The sequence below is a fragment of the Hippopotamus amphibius genome, chromosome 6, assembly GCF_030028045.1.
Source record: "Hippopotamus amphibius kiboko isolate mHipAmp2 chromosome 6, mHipAmp2.hap2, whole genome shotgun sequence".
Lineage (NCBI taxonomy): Eukaryota > Metazoa > Chordata > Mammalia > Artiodactyla > Hippopotamidae > Hippopotamus > Hippopotamus amphibius.
Genome location: NC_080191.1, coordinates 128,397,831 through 128,413,150, shown reverse-complemented (window position 1 = coordinate 128,413,150; position 15,320 = coordinate 128,397,831). Strand labels below are relative to the sequence as shown.

Here is a 15,320-nt window from a genome sequence, read left to right as displayed (position 1 = left end):
GTGTGGGTTAGTGCTTATCTTTTTGATAGCCGGTACTGAAAACAGCATCAGTAGTCTCTAAACTAATACAAATTGACACCAATTTGATGCAGTGTAATTAATATTTCTAAAACTGATAATGTGTAAGAGAGTAGTTGTGACTTAACAAAAGACATTTAAAATTTAATTTTTCTTAATATAAAACATTTTTTTCCTAGGTAGTACCTTGTACAGGAAAAAGCACTGCCCCCCACCCCCCACAAGCCCCATATAACCAATATGATTTCAAATAGCCAATCAGGCATAACAGTGTTTTTCTGTGCTTGAGGGGGGCATTATTAATTACTATTTGTCAATGACTGTCTTAGTCCATTTGGGCTGCTGTAACAAAATACCATAGTGGGTAGCTTATAAATAACATAATTTATTTTCATAGTTCTGGAGGCTGTTAACCTGAAGTCAGGGTGCCAACATGGTTGGGTTAGGGTCCTTTTCCACCTTGCAGACTTATTATATCTTCACATGGCAGAAGGGACAAATTAGCTCTCCAGGGACCTCTTTTATAAGGGCACTAATCCCATTCACCAGGGCTCCACCCTCATGACCTAATCACTTCCCAAAGGCCCCACCACATAACACTATCACCTTGGGCATTAGGCTTTTGACATAGGAAATTTTGAGCATACACAAACATTTAGACCATAGCAAAGATCCAGGAAAAAAAAACAGAATCTAAATTCCCTGCTCTGCCCACCCCAGCAAGAACATTCCCTCCTATGTAGGTGCATGCACATACACACACATAATAAAAACACAGGAAAACAAACAGCCCTTTTATAGATAAACACTAAACACTAAAGAAATGTGTTATACAAAGAGTAAAATTCCTGCTATCAACAAGGGATTAATTTCCAAAATATACAACAACTCATACAGCTTAAGATCAAAAAACAACAACTCAATCAAAAAATGGGCAGAAGACCTTCCAAAGAAGACCTACAGATGGCCAACAGGCACACGAAAAGATGCTCAATATCGCTAATTATTAGAGAAACGCAAATAAAAACTATAAGGAGGTATCACCTCACACCAGTCAAAATGGCCATCATTAAAAAGTCTACAAATAATAAATGCTGGAGAGGGTGTGGATAAAAAGGAAACATCCTACATTGTTGATGGGAATGTAAATTGGTGCAACAACTGTGGAGAACAGTATGGAAGTTCCTTAAAAAAACTAAAAATACAGTTATATAATCCTGCAATCCTACCCCTGGGCATATATGCAGAAAAAACTCTAACTTGAAAAGATACACGCACCCCAATGTTCACAGCAGCATTATTTACAATAGTCAAGACATGAAGCAACCTAAATGTCCATCGACAAATGAATGGATAAAGAGTGTGAGATTGTGTGTGTGTGTGTGTGTTTTGGGTGTGTGTATATACATATACACACATATACCATGGAATATTAGCCATAAAAAAAGAATGAAATAATGTCATTTGCAGCAACATGGATGGACCTAGAGATTATCATATTAAGTGAAGCAAGTCAGACAAAGATAAATATCATATGTTACTTATATGTGGAATATTAAAAAATGATACAAATGAACTTACAAAATAGAAATAAACTCACAGACATAGAAAACAAACGTATGGTTACCAAATGAAATACTGGGTGGGGGGGGGGAAGGAGATAAATTAGGAATTTGGGATTAATATATACATACTACTATATATAAAATATGTAGGTCCTTGTTATTACATCTTGTAATAACCTATAATGGAAAAGAATCTGGAAAAGAACATAAATATATACATATATATATGAATCACTTTGCTGTACACCTGAAACTAACACAACACTGTAAATTAACTATACTTCAATTTTAAAAATTGAGGTTAAAAAAAAAAAGTAAAATTCCTGCTCTATGGTTGCAGGCTTTGGTGTTTCCTGAGTCTTCTGAATTCAGAACTGCTGGAATTGGCAATGGCAAATCCAATAAGGGAGAATGATGTAGAGAAAGCAACTCCTTGTGTTTCCTCCCCAAACTGGCATAAAAGGGAACATATAAATGGAAGAAAATATAGAAGTAAATATATTTCAAAAACTAAAAATCACTGAAAGATTACTCATTGGTACAAACGAAAAATTTTAATTTCTGTTCCTGGGTCCTTACACACAAAGACCTCATAACATGAAAAACTATTTACATTAAAACCCTTTATTACAACGTGTAGTACTGAGAGACCAGAACACCAAAGACTCAAATAGATAAACCACTGGGTCTAATGCCAGTAATGGCTGAACAAGCTGAAAAGTCAAACATGAGAAAGAAAACTTTAAGCAGACTTTAAAGAACAGCAGCACACATGAAAACTACACAAAAGGATGGTCCTGCTCAGAGAAATAATCCAGAGTAAAGGAATACCAAGGCAGGCATTCTGGAAATTCATGTGTGCAAATGCCTGATGTGCAGAGGATGCTGCTACAGGCTAAGCCAACACACAGAGACGATGAAAAGATTCCTCCGGTGGGATAAGCCTGGGAGGAGAAGAGGGAGATAACTGCTTGCTTGGTTAAGAAGGGGGAGACTGTTTTAAATGTCCTACTAAAAACTGTAGAACAAATAGCAAATGTGAAGGTAAAACACATGTTGGAAAAAAAGATTAAAGAGAAATTTGACTTTTGCAAAGAGAAAAGGTATTGCATGGAACTGAAAGAAGCAGTAATGAACAAAAAAGTCTGAACTATTCACAGAAAAATGGGAAGCCACATTTACAAGTCTGAAATATCTTTAAATGAAAGTTTGATAAAGCTTTGGCCAAGTCTATCTTAATTCTAAATCTTAGAAGAATTTCAGCCTACCATGACACAGACGAGGGAGAAAATCAAGTTATAGAGAAGTCTTTCAATATTATGCACAGGGAGACAGACACAAAGAAAAAAAATCACTAGAAAAGAACTGTGGATATCCTGTCATGCTTAATGTAATGTGTCATTTCCTCTACCAGAGGAAGCTTAATAAAAACCTCCTCGGACAAATATAAAGGGTACTTTTTTTAGAATGACACTTCCACGACAGTTAGATAACCTCTTGGAACTGTCTGAAGGGAAAAGCTTGCTTAGCTCCAAGTTCCTTATAGGCAGGGAGCATATATTCTGTACTTCTAGTAGGTGCCCAAATCCAATCCAATACTCTACTTGGTAAATATCTTACCAAGTATTAACTCAATAAAAAAGGAATTTTAAAAACTTTTTTGGACACAATGTCAGACTTATAGAAAAGTTGCAACAGCAGTACCAAAAAAATTCCTGTATACCCTTAATCCAGATTTCCCAAATGCTAACATTTTGCACAGCATCATGTACTTTCTCATCCTTTCTCCTATCTCCCTCTCTCTCTACACACACAGACTACAGATATGGCAAATACATATACTCCTATTTCCTAAAAACAAGAATATTCTTATACATAAACACAGTGCACCTATCAAAATCTGGACATGGAAAATGATTCAATACTCCAGACCTGTCTCACATTTCATCAATTACTCTAATCATGTTCTTCACAGAAAAAGAAAACCCAACTCGTGTGCTGTGTTCAGCCGCCATGTCTTCTTGTCTCCTTAGTCTGGAGCAGCTCCTTGGTCTTTGTCTTTCACAACCTTGTAGTCACTTTGTAGAATGTCCTTCAATTTGGGTTTGTCTAATGTTTTCTCATGATCAGATTCGGATTATGCATTCTGGGGGCAAGATTCTCACAGAAGGGATACTGTGCTTTTCTCAGCATACATGTCAAGAGACTCACGATGTTGATTTGTTCCCTGACTGGCTGTGTTCATTTTGAGCATTTGGGATTAAGGTGGTGTCTGCCAGGTTTCTCCACTATAAAGTGACTATTTTCCCCTTGATAATAAATAAGCATCTTGCAGGGAAGAAAGTTGATTTCTCTTTAAGTAAAGCAGCACTAGAGTGAGAGATGTGTTTTAAATATATAAAGAGCAGAAAAATTTAAATGAATCAAGAATAATTAAACAAAATAACTTAAAAAAATTAGAATACATTTAAAGCACCATGGGCTCATTTTTTTTCACTATATGATATATACTATTTTTAAATAATGGTCTTAAAATTTCTTTTTCTATAGAGACCAAGTCTGGATGAAAGAAATAAATTGGTGATAAGTGCAAAAAAACAAACAAACAAAAAAAACAATGATTCATAACAATGTATATGAAAGTGTTGAATAGAAGGCTTACTTGGAATGGCTATAAGCATTAAAGAAAAAGACTGAAAACATACACTTTTGTGCATCTGCGGGGAAAACTGTGTTACACTGTTTCATACGAAAAGATCAACAGACTGTATTATGACAGGACTGACTCTGATACACTTGGTAATATAATTGATTAAAACACGTCATTCATATTACCACCATTAGGGCTTTACAAAACTGTATTAAAAAAAAAAAATCTATGAGCAGATGTTGTCCTGGACAGTCCTCAAAGGATCACTATTAAGATTCAATGACTTCAATAATTAATAAATAAATAAATAAATAAATAAATAAATAAATAAATAAAGATTCAATGAAATGTTTCCAAACTTTGGCTTCCCGTCAATCCCTCTAACATACTGTTGACATCAGTCCTAATGGATCAGTGGACAAAGGGGCACAGGTATAGAGGAAGTAAAAGAAAAAATTAAAGATAAAATAAAATGTTAATAATAAAATTTCAAAATGGTGAGACCAATGTTGAACTTCTAATCTACAGAACTGTAAGATAATTTTGTGTTGTTTTAAGCCACTAAGCCTGTGATAATTTGTTACAGCAGCAATAGAAAATCAATAGGGTACCCTTTTAAGATGTCAATTATACCTAAATAAAGCTGTTAAAAATTTTGTTTTAATTTTAAATTAAAAAATGTTTAAATAAAATAAAACAAATTTTTAAAATAACATAAAATGTTGCCAATCTGAGTTTTGTGAACCCTTGAAGAGATGGTCAAAAGGAAGTTAATCTGGAACTGGAGAAAGGCAGAGTTGAGAAACAATCTATAAATTAAATCCTGATAAAGACATATGTTGCCACCAGGAGAAAAGTTTTTAAAATATGGTTGTGGAAACACCAGGTGAGTAACATTTTTGCCCAGCCTTAACTAAAGTCAAAGCACACTATCCATAAGCTGAACTCGGACTCAAAATTATTTAATAAGAGGCTAAAAAAAAAAAAGACACAGTCCTTCATATTTCTTTATTTTCACATACACTCTAGCTAAAAGAGCAAGAGTACACATCGACAAAAGATGGAAACAAGGCTTTGGCTGAAAAAGATGCACTAAACAAATCATGTTAATATCCAGACAAGAAGAAAGTCAGCTTTGTAAACTTCTCATTTCATTTGACTCAGAGAGAAACTCTGTGAGAGTTTTAAAAGTAACAAGAAAATAAAATTTGAAATCTTTGACTGTGGGAAAACATGAACATCTTTCTCAAAGAAAATAACTATTTTTAAAAGTGACCCAGTAGTAAAATCTGGAAAAATCAAGAAGGTTAAATTGTGGCCCATGTGAAATGACATTCCTTTGAGCATACTTACAAATTGTCTGTGTTCCCGGGATGAGAAAGACCATCATGTCTCTAACAACAGTAATTGATGTTCCTTGCAATAAAAGTCAGTCTCCATCTTTAAAAATATATGCATTCTTTGAGGAAACTCCTATGTCTTGTAGCTTTTTTACATTCTGGACAATTAAATGGACTCAGGTCATAAATTATGAAACTTATAATACCACTGAGGTAAGCAGCCTGAAAGCATTTGCAATATATGTACATATTCAATATAAAAATCCTTTATATATATATACTTTTTTATCTGGCATTCAGTTTTGAAAAATTCAGTCTCATGTGCCATTGTGGTATATTCCAAACGATACGTTCAAGTCAATGATTTCTTTCGACTGCAGTAAAGAAGATATGGCAAGAAAAAGGCTGCAGTGCCATCTTCTGGGAGGACATTTATGAAATCCCTTAGTTCTAGTTCCACAGCAACAATTGACAGTGTTTCTGTTTGTAGGAAAGAATATCTTGAGTTAGAAGTGAAATTCTGTCTTTCATCCTTTTCTCTTATCACTCAACCAATTAGAAGCTAATTCAGGTGACAAAATGTTATAACTACAAGAGAGAAAGGAAAAAAAAAAAACAAACCCACCACCAAAAATCCAGTCTTTTAAATCTACAGACTGCTTTATGGTTCTAACAACTTTTTATTCATTCTTTCTAGAATCATTTATAGGAAAACACAGTCAATTGAACATTTTTTAATGTTAGGACTATTTTGCAGCTGATTTATAAAGACTGTTTGCTAGGACAGGAAACACTATTAATTGTTGGATGACATTTTCCTAAATCAGTTCCTCTCTATTATAAGATTTTCATAATCTGTTATGTTATAAACACAAATCTGTTTTCAAGGCCATTTGCTTTTATCTCAAACTGCAAAATAACGTGTTCTAATGAATATTTTAAATATTAAGGAATTTAGTAAACATTTTTATAAAAGTAACTATGTACTTTTATGATTCTATTGCTCCTTGATGTATACACGCTGCCCTCTGCTGGGAAGAGAAGGCAGTGACATTTAAGAACAATGTTCCCAAACTTTCTTCAGTGCCATTCCCCCTGTGATTCTTGCATGCCCACCCCTTATTCTATTTGCAGAGTAACTGAAATATAAAATCTCCTGCTCAGGTGTGTGTGCATCCACCCAAAGTCATCTGTCCAACAGCTAGCAACCTAAATCATCCCTTACACAAAGGAAGGACATGCTCTTGTTGCTAGAAAGTTAATGAATGGTGAGTGTGATGTATGGGAAAGATCCCTAGCTCTGAAATGGTACAGACTTGGGCAGGGATCACACTCTTCTACGTATGCTCTGGGTAACTTTAGGAAAGTCAACCTCCTAAGTCTTAGGTTCCTCATCTATAATGTAGTGGTACCATCTGCTAGCCTCCAGAGTCCTTTGTGAATTAATTTAAAATACAATGATGCACATCTGACATAAAGTAGAACCTTAATAAACAATAACTATTAATTTGCAAAACCCATGAATCACCAATGCTTTCCTATCAAACTAGTTTATTTTGCCTAAATGTGGAACCTATAAGTAGTATCCTAGATACAAAAAACTGATTTGGCGGCCGGTGTAAAGTAGTTACAGAGCCAACAAAAATCTTGCCACTGCTCTATTCTCTTTTGCCAACCAGTGAGAGGCTAATACAGGTTATAACTCCAAGAACAAGGTCAACATCTTAAACCCATAGAGTACTTTAAATCCTCCAGCATTTCTAGAAAATATGTGTCAAATGTTCAAAATAGTTATTTTTGGCTGGTGGAATTTAAAATTTTTAATTTTTAAACTTTATGTTTATAATTTACTGTAGTACTAGAATTTTTATTAATAACACAGTTCATTGTCACAAAACCAGTAATAAGTATTTCCTTGAAACAAAGAAGTCAACCGCTAACCCCAGTTTCAATGGCTCTGCGTTAGCGCAACAGTTCTCAACTAGTACAATTTTGTCCCCCAGGGGACATGTGGTGATAGCTGGAGACACTTCTGTTTTAACTTGGCAAGTGCTACTGGTATTTAGTGAGTAGAGGCCAGGGATGCTGGTAACATCTTAAAATGCACAGGGGACATCTACATACAAATTATCTGGTCCAAGATGTCAGTAGTGACAAGGCTGAGAAGTACTGCACTAGAGAGTAGGAAATCCAAGCTCCTAAGCATATTAGGTAAGTCTCTGACCTCCGTTTCCAACCTTACCATCTTGCCATTTTTGCCTAACATTTTACTCTAGAGTCAATCCTGAACTTCCCATTAGTCCCAAGCAATTAAAAATTTGGCCTGCTTCAGGTTACTCAGTAAATAGCAAACTTGGAACTCAGTTCCAGTTCTCTTAACTCCAATCCTGGTCTCTTCTCAGTATACCCCAGCTGCCAACAGAGAGACTCCCCATGAAAATGGACCTGAGGTCATTCAGGTGTCTCCCTTTCAATTCAATAAACAGATATAGAATACCTCCTATGGGAGAAGCACATTGCTGGCAAGGAAAGTGCAACATGAAAAATAAATAAAACACTATTCCAGCTCTGGAGGTATTACGATAAAGGTAAATCACACACAGCACTTAGTCCCACGAGCCACACTCATACAAACACGTACTTGTGTGTGAACACACACATACTAAAGACAAAAATGGAACATTCAGAGAAGTGATTATGGGGTAAATTATGGGTAGAGAGTTTGTGGGTGTGGATCAGAAAAGGATGAAGAAAGAGTCTTTTGACTAAGATAATGACATTACTGGGGTGTGAAGATGTGGGATATCTGCACTGGAAAGTGATCCACCAACGAGAATAATCACTTCAAATTATGTGATAGATTTGATGCAAATGGAGCTGGGCAATCAAACACTTCCGCCTTCTGACAACCAAAAACTCACGCAGAGAGATGGGTAGGACAAGTAGTATAAAGGCCCCCCCTTCTCTTCTCAATCGCAAACATACGATTTTACTTAAATAGGGATTTCCAGAAAAACACCATCCAATGGCCCCTGGCTTTGCCTAATACTTTGAAAGTCAATTACCTCAGCTGGAAAATACAATTCCAACAATGTCAACTTCTAATATTTTATGCACACTGGTATCAATATAACCATACCTTTGTCATCCGGCCAACCGTTAACTAGTGATATTAACACACAAGCGCAGAGAAACTCATAACTGTATGGCTATCAAGATGTATAAATGACTATGAATTATAAAAATTCAAACAATAACTACCTATGCTGTAAAATACTGTGTAATTTAGACACACGACACTTTTAAATCTTTGAGAAATTTACCATTCCTCAGTACTTGCTTTACAGTTATGATTAATAACGATTAATAATCTTAATTTCCTACATGAAGTAAATTAAGCACCCAGACCATTAATATAAAATGGACTTGTCTTAATGACCATTCCAATTTTTAAAATACTGAGGCTGTGAGTTTCTCTGACTGTGATAATTTGTTAAGTGTTTGAAAAGATTAAATCATCAGCTCTATAGCTAAAAGAGATAAATGAATATCAAATGTGGTGGGGGAGAAGCATATGAATGTTAAAAATAAGCTCTTCAGATGATTCTGCCAAGACCCTCTTCACCACACTTGAGAATCACATGAAAAATGAAAGCAAGGCTTCAGCAAATTATGGAAATGAAGACTCTCAATTAAATTTATAATCAAGCAAAAAAGATTATTTTACCTTTTAGTGATGATAAGTAAAGTTGGTGTTTCTCTCCACCACATTTTATTCTGTGACAAAGTTCAGGCAGCAATTTTTTCCACCATAAAGTCTATCTTAGGAAAAAATGAATACTTTTTAAGTTTGATGCATTTTACATTCAGATTTCCAACAAGAAGAAAAAGAGTGTGCAGGGGAGCACAGGGCAAAAATACATCATCTTGGTTAAGGAAAAGACTTTGTTAGAACAGTCTTCTGCTTAAACTATAAAAGTTAGACCTGTAACTTGAAAATCTAATAATATGTATATTGTACATATGTACCTTGCTATTTTCAAGAAGAAACATAGACGTGTCTTGTTTTCATCTCTCAGGTAGCAAGAAAGAAGGAAGGAAGGAACAAAAGAAAAAGTTCTAAACTCAAAAACTGTTCTAATGTCTAAACTAAAGACCAGATAGCCCGCAAAGAATTTTCCCATCATTTATTATGTTTTCCAAATCTTCAGGTAATAGCCTACTTCATCTCCAAACAAGAGATTTTTAACAAAGATACCAGCACCATACATTTTAATAGCCTGTAGTGGTACTGAAAATATACATTAAACATATATGCTCTTGACCCACATATGCCAGTGAGGTTGGACTGGCATAATTTGTCTCCATTTTGCAGATAAGACAAGAAGATTATCATTTGATTATCACTAATAAACCCTAAAAAACATAATCTGAAAAGCATACCCGATTCTCTTCTTTCAGTTCGTGATTAGCGTATGGGATGACTGCCTCCGGGCATCTCTCTAACAGCCTGTCTAAGCACTGTTCATACTCTTTCAAACGCGTACGACACAGAACATGGACACTGAGGCCAGCAACAGTGTCTTCTGAGAGTGGCTCCAAGAATGGAATAATGGAAGCTATGTCAAATGAAGGACCACATATAAGAGACTATGAACAGAAAAGTGAAATGTTATGGAATGAGATACCCGAAAAACTAAAGCACAACATACAGAATACAATTTTTAAAAATAAATCTCACTTGCCCAAAAAAAAGAAAAAAAAAAAAAAAAAGAATGCAATTTCAGAGCACACGCATATGATATTTACTTAGTAAGTCTAATCAGACCAAAGTATTAAATCATCTAGAAACCACCTCTGGTTTAAAGCAAAAAAATCTGTTTAATACAAAGCAATCATTTTTTAAAATAACATGATTGTATTTGCTTTGAATAGACTGTAAATTAAAACCAATGGGAATTCTTTAAGACTCTATGCTAAGGACATAATCAACATGGTGGTCAAGATTTATGTCCAATGGTGTTCACCTCAAGAATATTTGTAATACGGAAAAACTAGAAGAAAGCCAAACATTAAACAAGAAGGGATGAGTAAATAAATTATGGTATATTCAAATGATGGTAAATTTTATAGCTATCAAGATTGTTTTCAAAGACCAAAGGACGAAATGCTCGTGATAAAATTAGTAAAAAAAATCTCAATTCAAAATTATATTCAGAGTATGACCAGTTTCATAAAATCTACATAGGTACATGCACATCTAGAAATGCCTTTGGAAGAGCACTGAAATTTGAAACAGACACCAGTTCACCAGATGGGAGGATAAAGCCAACTTTTTGTTTTCTTTTTCACACTTCCCTGTATTTTCCAAGGTTTCTATAATAAGCATGCACTACATATAGAACGAAAAATAAAACTTAACATTTAAGAAAACTAAAGCAATTGTTAAGAACTTAATAATTTGTATCAATACCATTTGCTACAAGCTGAATGATATAGAACAGCTATTATTTCAGTATTCAGAACTAGACCGATATTTTACTTTTAAGTACTTAAACTATAAATACTACTTTTGATTCTGCCATCAAAATAATCTCTGATTTCCCTTTCTTCTGGAAAAAAATGAAATGATCACATCCTGATTTTCTTCTTCTTGTATGCTTTTTACTACAGCATCTTCTCAGACTCACAGGAGGATATGGAACATGAACTATCCATTTACAGTCAGCATCGTTATTTTATTCCAAATATCTACCAAGGAATGGCTAGGAGAATAAGGTTGGTGCCTTTCCTTCCTGCAAGTTTAATATTTACCTTCATCTGAATGATTTCCTGACAATAAGATAGCAAATATGAAATAAGGTGGTTAAAGTGAAATAAGTCAAAGCTTGGTACCAAATGGGTTACCCATGAACTTTTAAGTAGTTATATTTTTTTCTTAATGACTAAGACTGACCCCAGATAATTTAGAAAGAGTTATAATTAGGAAAAAGATTTAGAAACGTTTAGGTTGACTAAACTTTCTATCCTTTAACAGTAAAAATTCCCAGAAAGAAGTTATTACCCTTTTCAAATACTTTAAAATGGATTCTAAAGATCACTGAATTATACTTTTTCAAGCAGAGATTATAAATATGCTTTGAAGCTTTATCAGGGGACATCTAATAGCACTTATTACCATTATGATTTTAAATATGTAACGAGTACATATGTTCTAAGAGGGCAAGGTCTTGCCTGCTTCATCCAATGCTGTACATCAATCACATTTACAATACATGATCGAGGAATATTTGTGGAATGAACAAATCTGAGACTAAGCTCTCAACAGCCTCTGTATCATAAGTAAGAACCAACAAGAATCTTCTTTGGCAATTAAAAAAAAAAATGTAAGTAACTCCATTCTGGAGACATCACAGGCTATCCAGAGGCTAAGACTAAGCAATACGGTCTTCTGAGTTTTGCATCCTGACCCCAACTCCCAACTTGACGTTTTGGTTTCTACAAGCAATAACCACAATGACACCCAGTTCCCAGCATAAATCAGGGGTTGCAAACTCAAAAGCCTAATGAGGCCAACCAGATGATGGAAATGCACGAAGGGGGCTAGGTATAAGGAAAGTGGGACACTGCCCAAGGAGGGGAAGCCACTAGGTAGCTCCAACCTGCAGGTCTCAGGCAGTGAAGGCCCAGGGTGACTGCTGAATGAAAGTTCTGCTGAGTTTTTCAAAGAGGAACTTGAAACTCAAAATTCTTAATTTGAAATCTTAATCTTCATATGTTGGCAGCTACACTGGGCAGAACAAACACAACAGATGTGGGGATTATATTCATCTCGTGGGCCACTGCCTACATTAAACAAAATCACATCCACATCTAGCCCAGCCCAATCCACCAAGTCAAATGTGGACTTAATCTCTCATTCTCAGTCAAAAACACTCACGTTCAGAATTCTTGCAGGATGGCCTACATTCTCTTGATCATATTTCTTATTTAAAAAAATTTTTTTTTCAGGAGCCAGATAAGCTAGCTACCTACTTCCTATAAGACAGATAGTAGTGCTTGGCTTGGGTTAAAGGCCTAAACTGTGTGAGTGAACACAAATAAAAGTGAATCGCATCAATGAAAACACCAAGAAACATTTGCCATACTTTCATTTCACAAAGTGTTTTCAAGCACATCCTGAAAATGAGGCAAGACAGTCACAGGACTTGGTGAAGCTCACTCACCCACCAGTAACAAAACCAGCCTTCCCGTCAGCAGTTTCCGGCAGAGGCAGGAATTCACTCCAGAGCTCCTGAGTATAGATTCTGTCCCCAAAATTATACACTCTAACAAGACACCCAGGGTCTTACCAAATTTAAGTCCTATGCTATATTGTAATATACATATTCATAAGAAAAGGAAGCATTTTTATTTACCTGTAATTTTGAAAGGTCTTCCATATAATTTTTATCAGCTAAGGATTCAGATGACATTAAGACATTAACCCATGGATTGATTAAGCCATAATGACTACAGGTGTTTATCTAAAATGTAAAAGACATTTATCATAAACAAAATACAACAAAACAAGACTTTCTTCATCTATCCCACAAAGAGCAAGCAATTTCTAGCCTTCTTCCGTGTCCCAAAATTAGGTATTCATTTTCCTGATAACGTGAAGAAAGTCTTAGAATGTATGCCCCTGGAGAAGGTTTTAGTTTTGCTGCTTCTCACTGAATAAATCTTTACTACATATTTCCTAATATTTTAACTTTCAAAAGATTGCAAAGAGGCACTTTCTAACAAAAAGGGCAATACTTCTCTTAAGCTAATTACACTCAAAAGAAGTTAACAGTAATACTGAAAATAATTTCTATTTCTACTACTTTCCTTGGGAGGCAAAATCTCTTCCATACGTCCTCAAGACAATTCTCATAAGACTCCCTTATTCAAGAAAACCCACATTTGCCTTGGCATCCATGAGGGGCAAAGGGGCTGGGGGTGGGGGGTGGGGTGGGGAACAGGAAGGGTAAGAGCAGAGTTGTTAGGGCTGCTGCAGACTGCAGAATGAATAGCTCTTGTCTGTGCAGCCAACAGGAAATGAAAGTCTAGTAAGGAAGTCTCTCTCCCACAAGCCTTCTGCAGTTCCTCTCCCAGCAGGGAGGTCTGAAGATGTCTCTTCTCTCATGTTCCACTTCATGACTGTCGTCTAAGGGGACACAGATGGGTTTGGGGAAAAGCCCTTTCCACCACACTTTGGCTACTGAAGTACCACTGCAAGTAAGTAATATAGGAGCAGTAGGAGCTGCTCTTTAGAATATAAAAATATTTAAAATGTGGGCTTCACTCATAGACAAGTTTTAAATGTGTTTTTAACTCTTGCTTTCAAAAGGTATCTGGTAATATGAATTATGTTTGATTTTATGCCATTAAAAATAAGAAAGATCATTATCATAATGTGTAATGTACATAAAGTTTAATTCACTGTACTATTCCATTATCTTACCAGGTCCTCTGACGTTCTCAGTGGTGTGGTGTCAGGAGGCTGCCTCTTAGATAATCTCCAGATGTACTGTGATGTGAGCTTGAAAAAGAGTTCCTGAAGTACCACATCTGGGAGACATGCTACCAGTTGAGCTTCCCAAAAGTCTACTAAGAGCTGAGGAATCGTATCTTCATCTTTATCACAAAGCACCTTGAGAACAGTGAAACAAGCCCCCATAGCTCAGATAAATATAGTACTGATCAAGTTACAGCTGGTCTGAATAGCACTCCGTCACGTGGGCCACGCAGTCAATAATTTATCACTAGCATCAGTGCTGTGGCAAAAGCGAATTTAGACACGTTAACAGACTCCAGGCTGCATGAGTGGAATTTTTCTAGATATATTTTTTTAACCTGTACTTTTATAAATGGTTATGTGTAAGTCTGATTTTCCAATAAACAAATGAAAACTCACTTCTTTCATTCTGCTCCCCACCCCCCTCCAACTTCATCAGGCCAACCAGAACAATTTACATTTTCAAAGTGACAAACCTTAAAGAAGGAATCTGCTTCTTCAATTCCAATTTTGCTGTTCTTCTGTAAGCCCAGAACTGAAGCCACAAGCAATCCAGGCTGAGTCTCCTTCAAGTGAATTGCAAACTCAGTTGGAACAATCTGTCCTTTCCTCTGTCGAATCAATAGCCGAGGTTCCAGAATGAAGCCACATACCAACTTCATCTTCAGATAAAAAAGAAAAAAATTTAGGAACAGAGTATGGCACTCATCTTGGAAATCCATGCTAGTGCACTCAAGAATCACTGATAAGTCATTAATAATTTACTGTAATCTTAATTTTTTCTTTAACTACAAAGACAAGTTCCAAGGACATCATTGCTAAGTGTCTTTATAGAAGTTATTATTACTTAATGAAGCATCAAGATGTCCTATTTTGTAGAGAGCTTTAAATTTAGGTCTCTATAGGATTTTTTAAAATTATGAAAAGAAAATTCATCTTTCTAGAATTCTACTCTTCAAAGTAGAGGACGTCTCAATGTTGACTTGCTTTCCTCATCATAACAAAATGTGCTGTTCGTAGAGCGATAAAGTACTCCTGCTCTTCTTGGTTAGACCTGAGACACAATAAGTGCTCAATTAATGTCGCTTCTTAGTTCCGTCCTCTAGTGATTAACTTCTTTGGCTCATGTCCCTAAATGGCCTCTCTTCCAAGGGGAAGCTACCTTTTCTTCGATATAGCATTCAAATGCCCAATCTTCCACACTG

The 15,320-nt window shown here is 35.6% G+C and overlaps 2 protein-coding genes across 10 annotated transcripts in view; one reads left to right on the top strand and one right to left on the bottom strand.

Annotated features, from left to right (window-relative positions):
- CP (ceruloplasmin) overlaps positions 1-14,253 on the top strand; it is a 61,506-nt gene extending 47,253 nt beyond the window's left edge. For 2 of the 4 annotated variants that reach the window (XM_057738607.1, XM_057738606.1), the window contains one exon: positions 4,134-4,518. In XM_057738607.1, the coding sequence (XP_057594590.1) occupies positions 4,134-4,211 (78 nt within the window). In that variant the 3' untranslated portion in view covers positions 4,212-4,518. Of the gene's footprint in view, positions 1-4,133; positions 4,519-11,246; positions 11,352-13,645; positions 13,836-14,064 lie in introns of those variants that run through there. The other 2 variants (XR_009054280.1, XM_057738605.1) reach the window with 2 other exon arrangements.
- Positions 5,208-15,320, bottom strand: part of HPS3 (HPS3 biogenesis of lysosomal organelles complex 2 subunit 1) — a 37,993-nt gene continuing 27,880 nt past the window's right edge. Inside the window, exons 12-17 of one of the 6 annotated variants that reach the window (XM_057738609.1) lie at positions 14,592-14,777; positions 14,062-14,250; positions 12,992-13,099; positions 10,017-10,223; positions 9,301-9,391; positions 5,209-6,053 (exon numbers count right to left, since the gene is read on the bottom strand). In XM_057738609.1, the coding sequence (XP_057594592.1) occupies positions 5,926-6,053; positions 9,301-9,391; positions 10,017-10,223; positions 12,992-13,099; positions 14,062-14,250; positions 14,592-14,777 (909 nt within the window). In that variant the 3' untranslated portion in view covers positions 5,209-5,925. Of the gene's footprint in view, positions 6,054-9,300; positions 9,396-10,016; positions 10,224-12,991; positions 13,100-14,061; positions 14,251-14,591; positions 14,778-15,320 lie in introns of those variants that run through there. The other 5 variants (XR_009054281.1, XM_057738610.1, XR_009054284.1 and 2 more) reach the window with 5 other exon arrangements.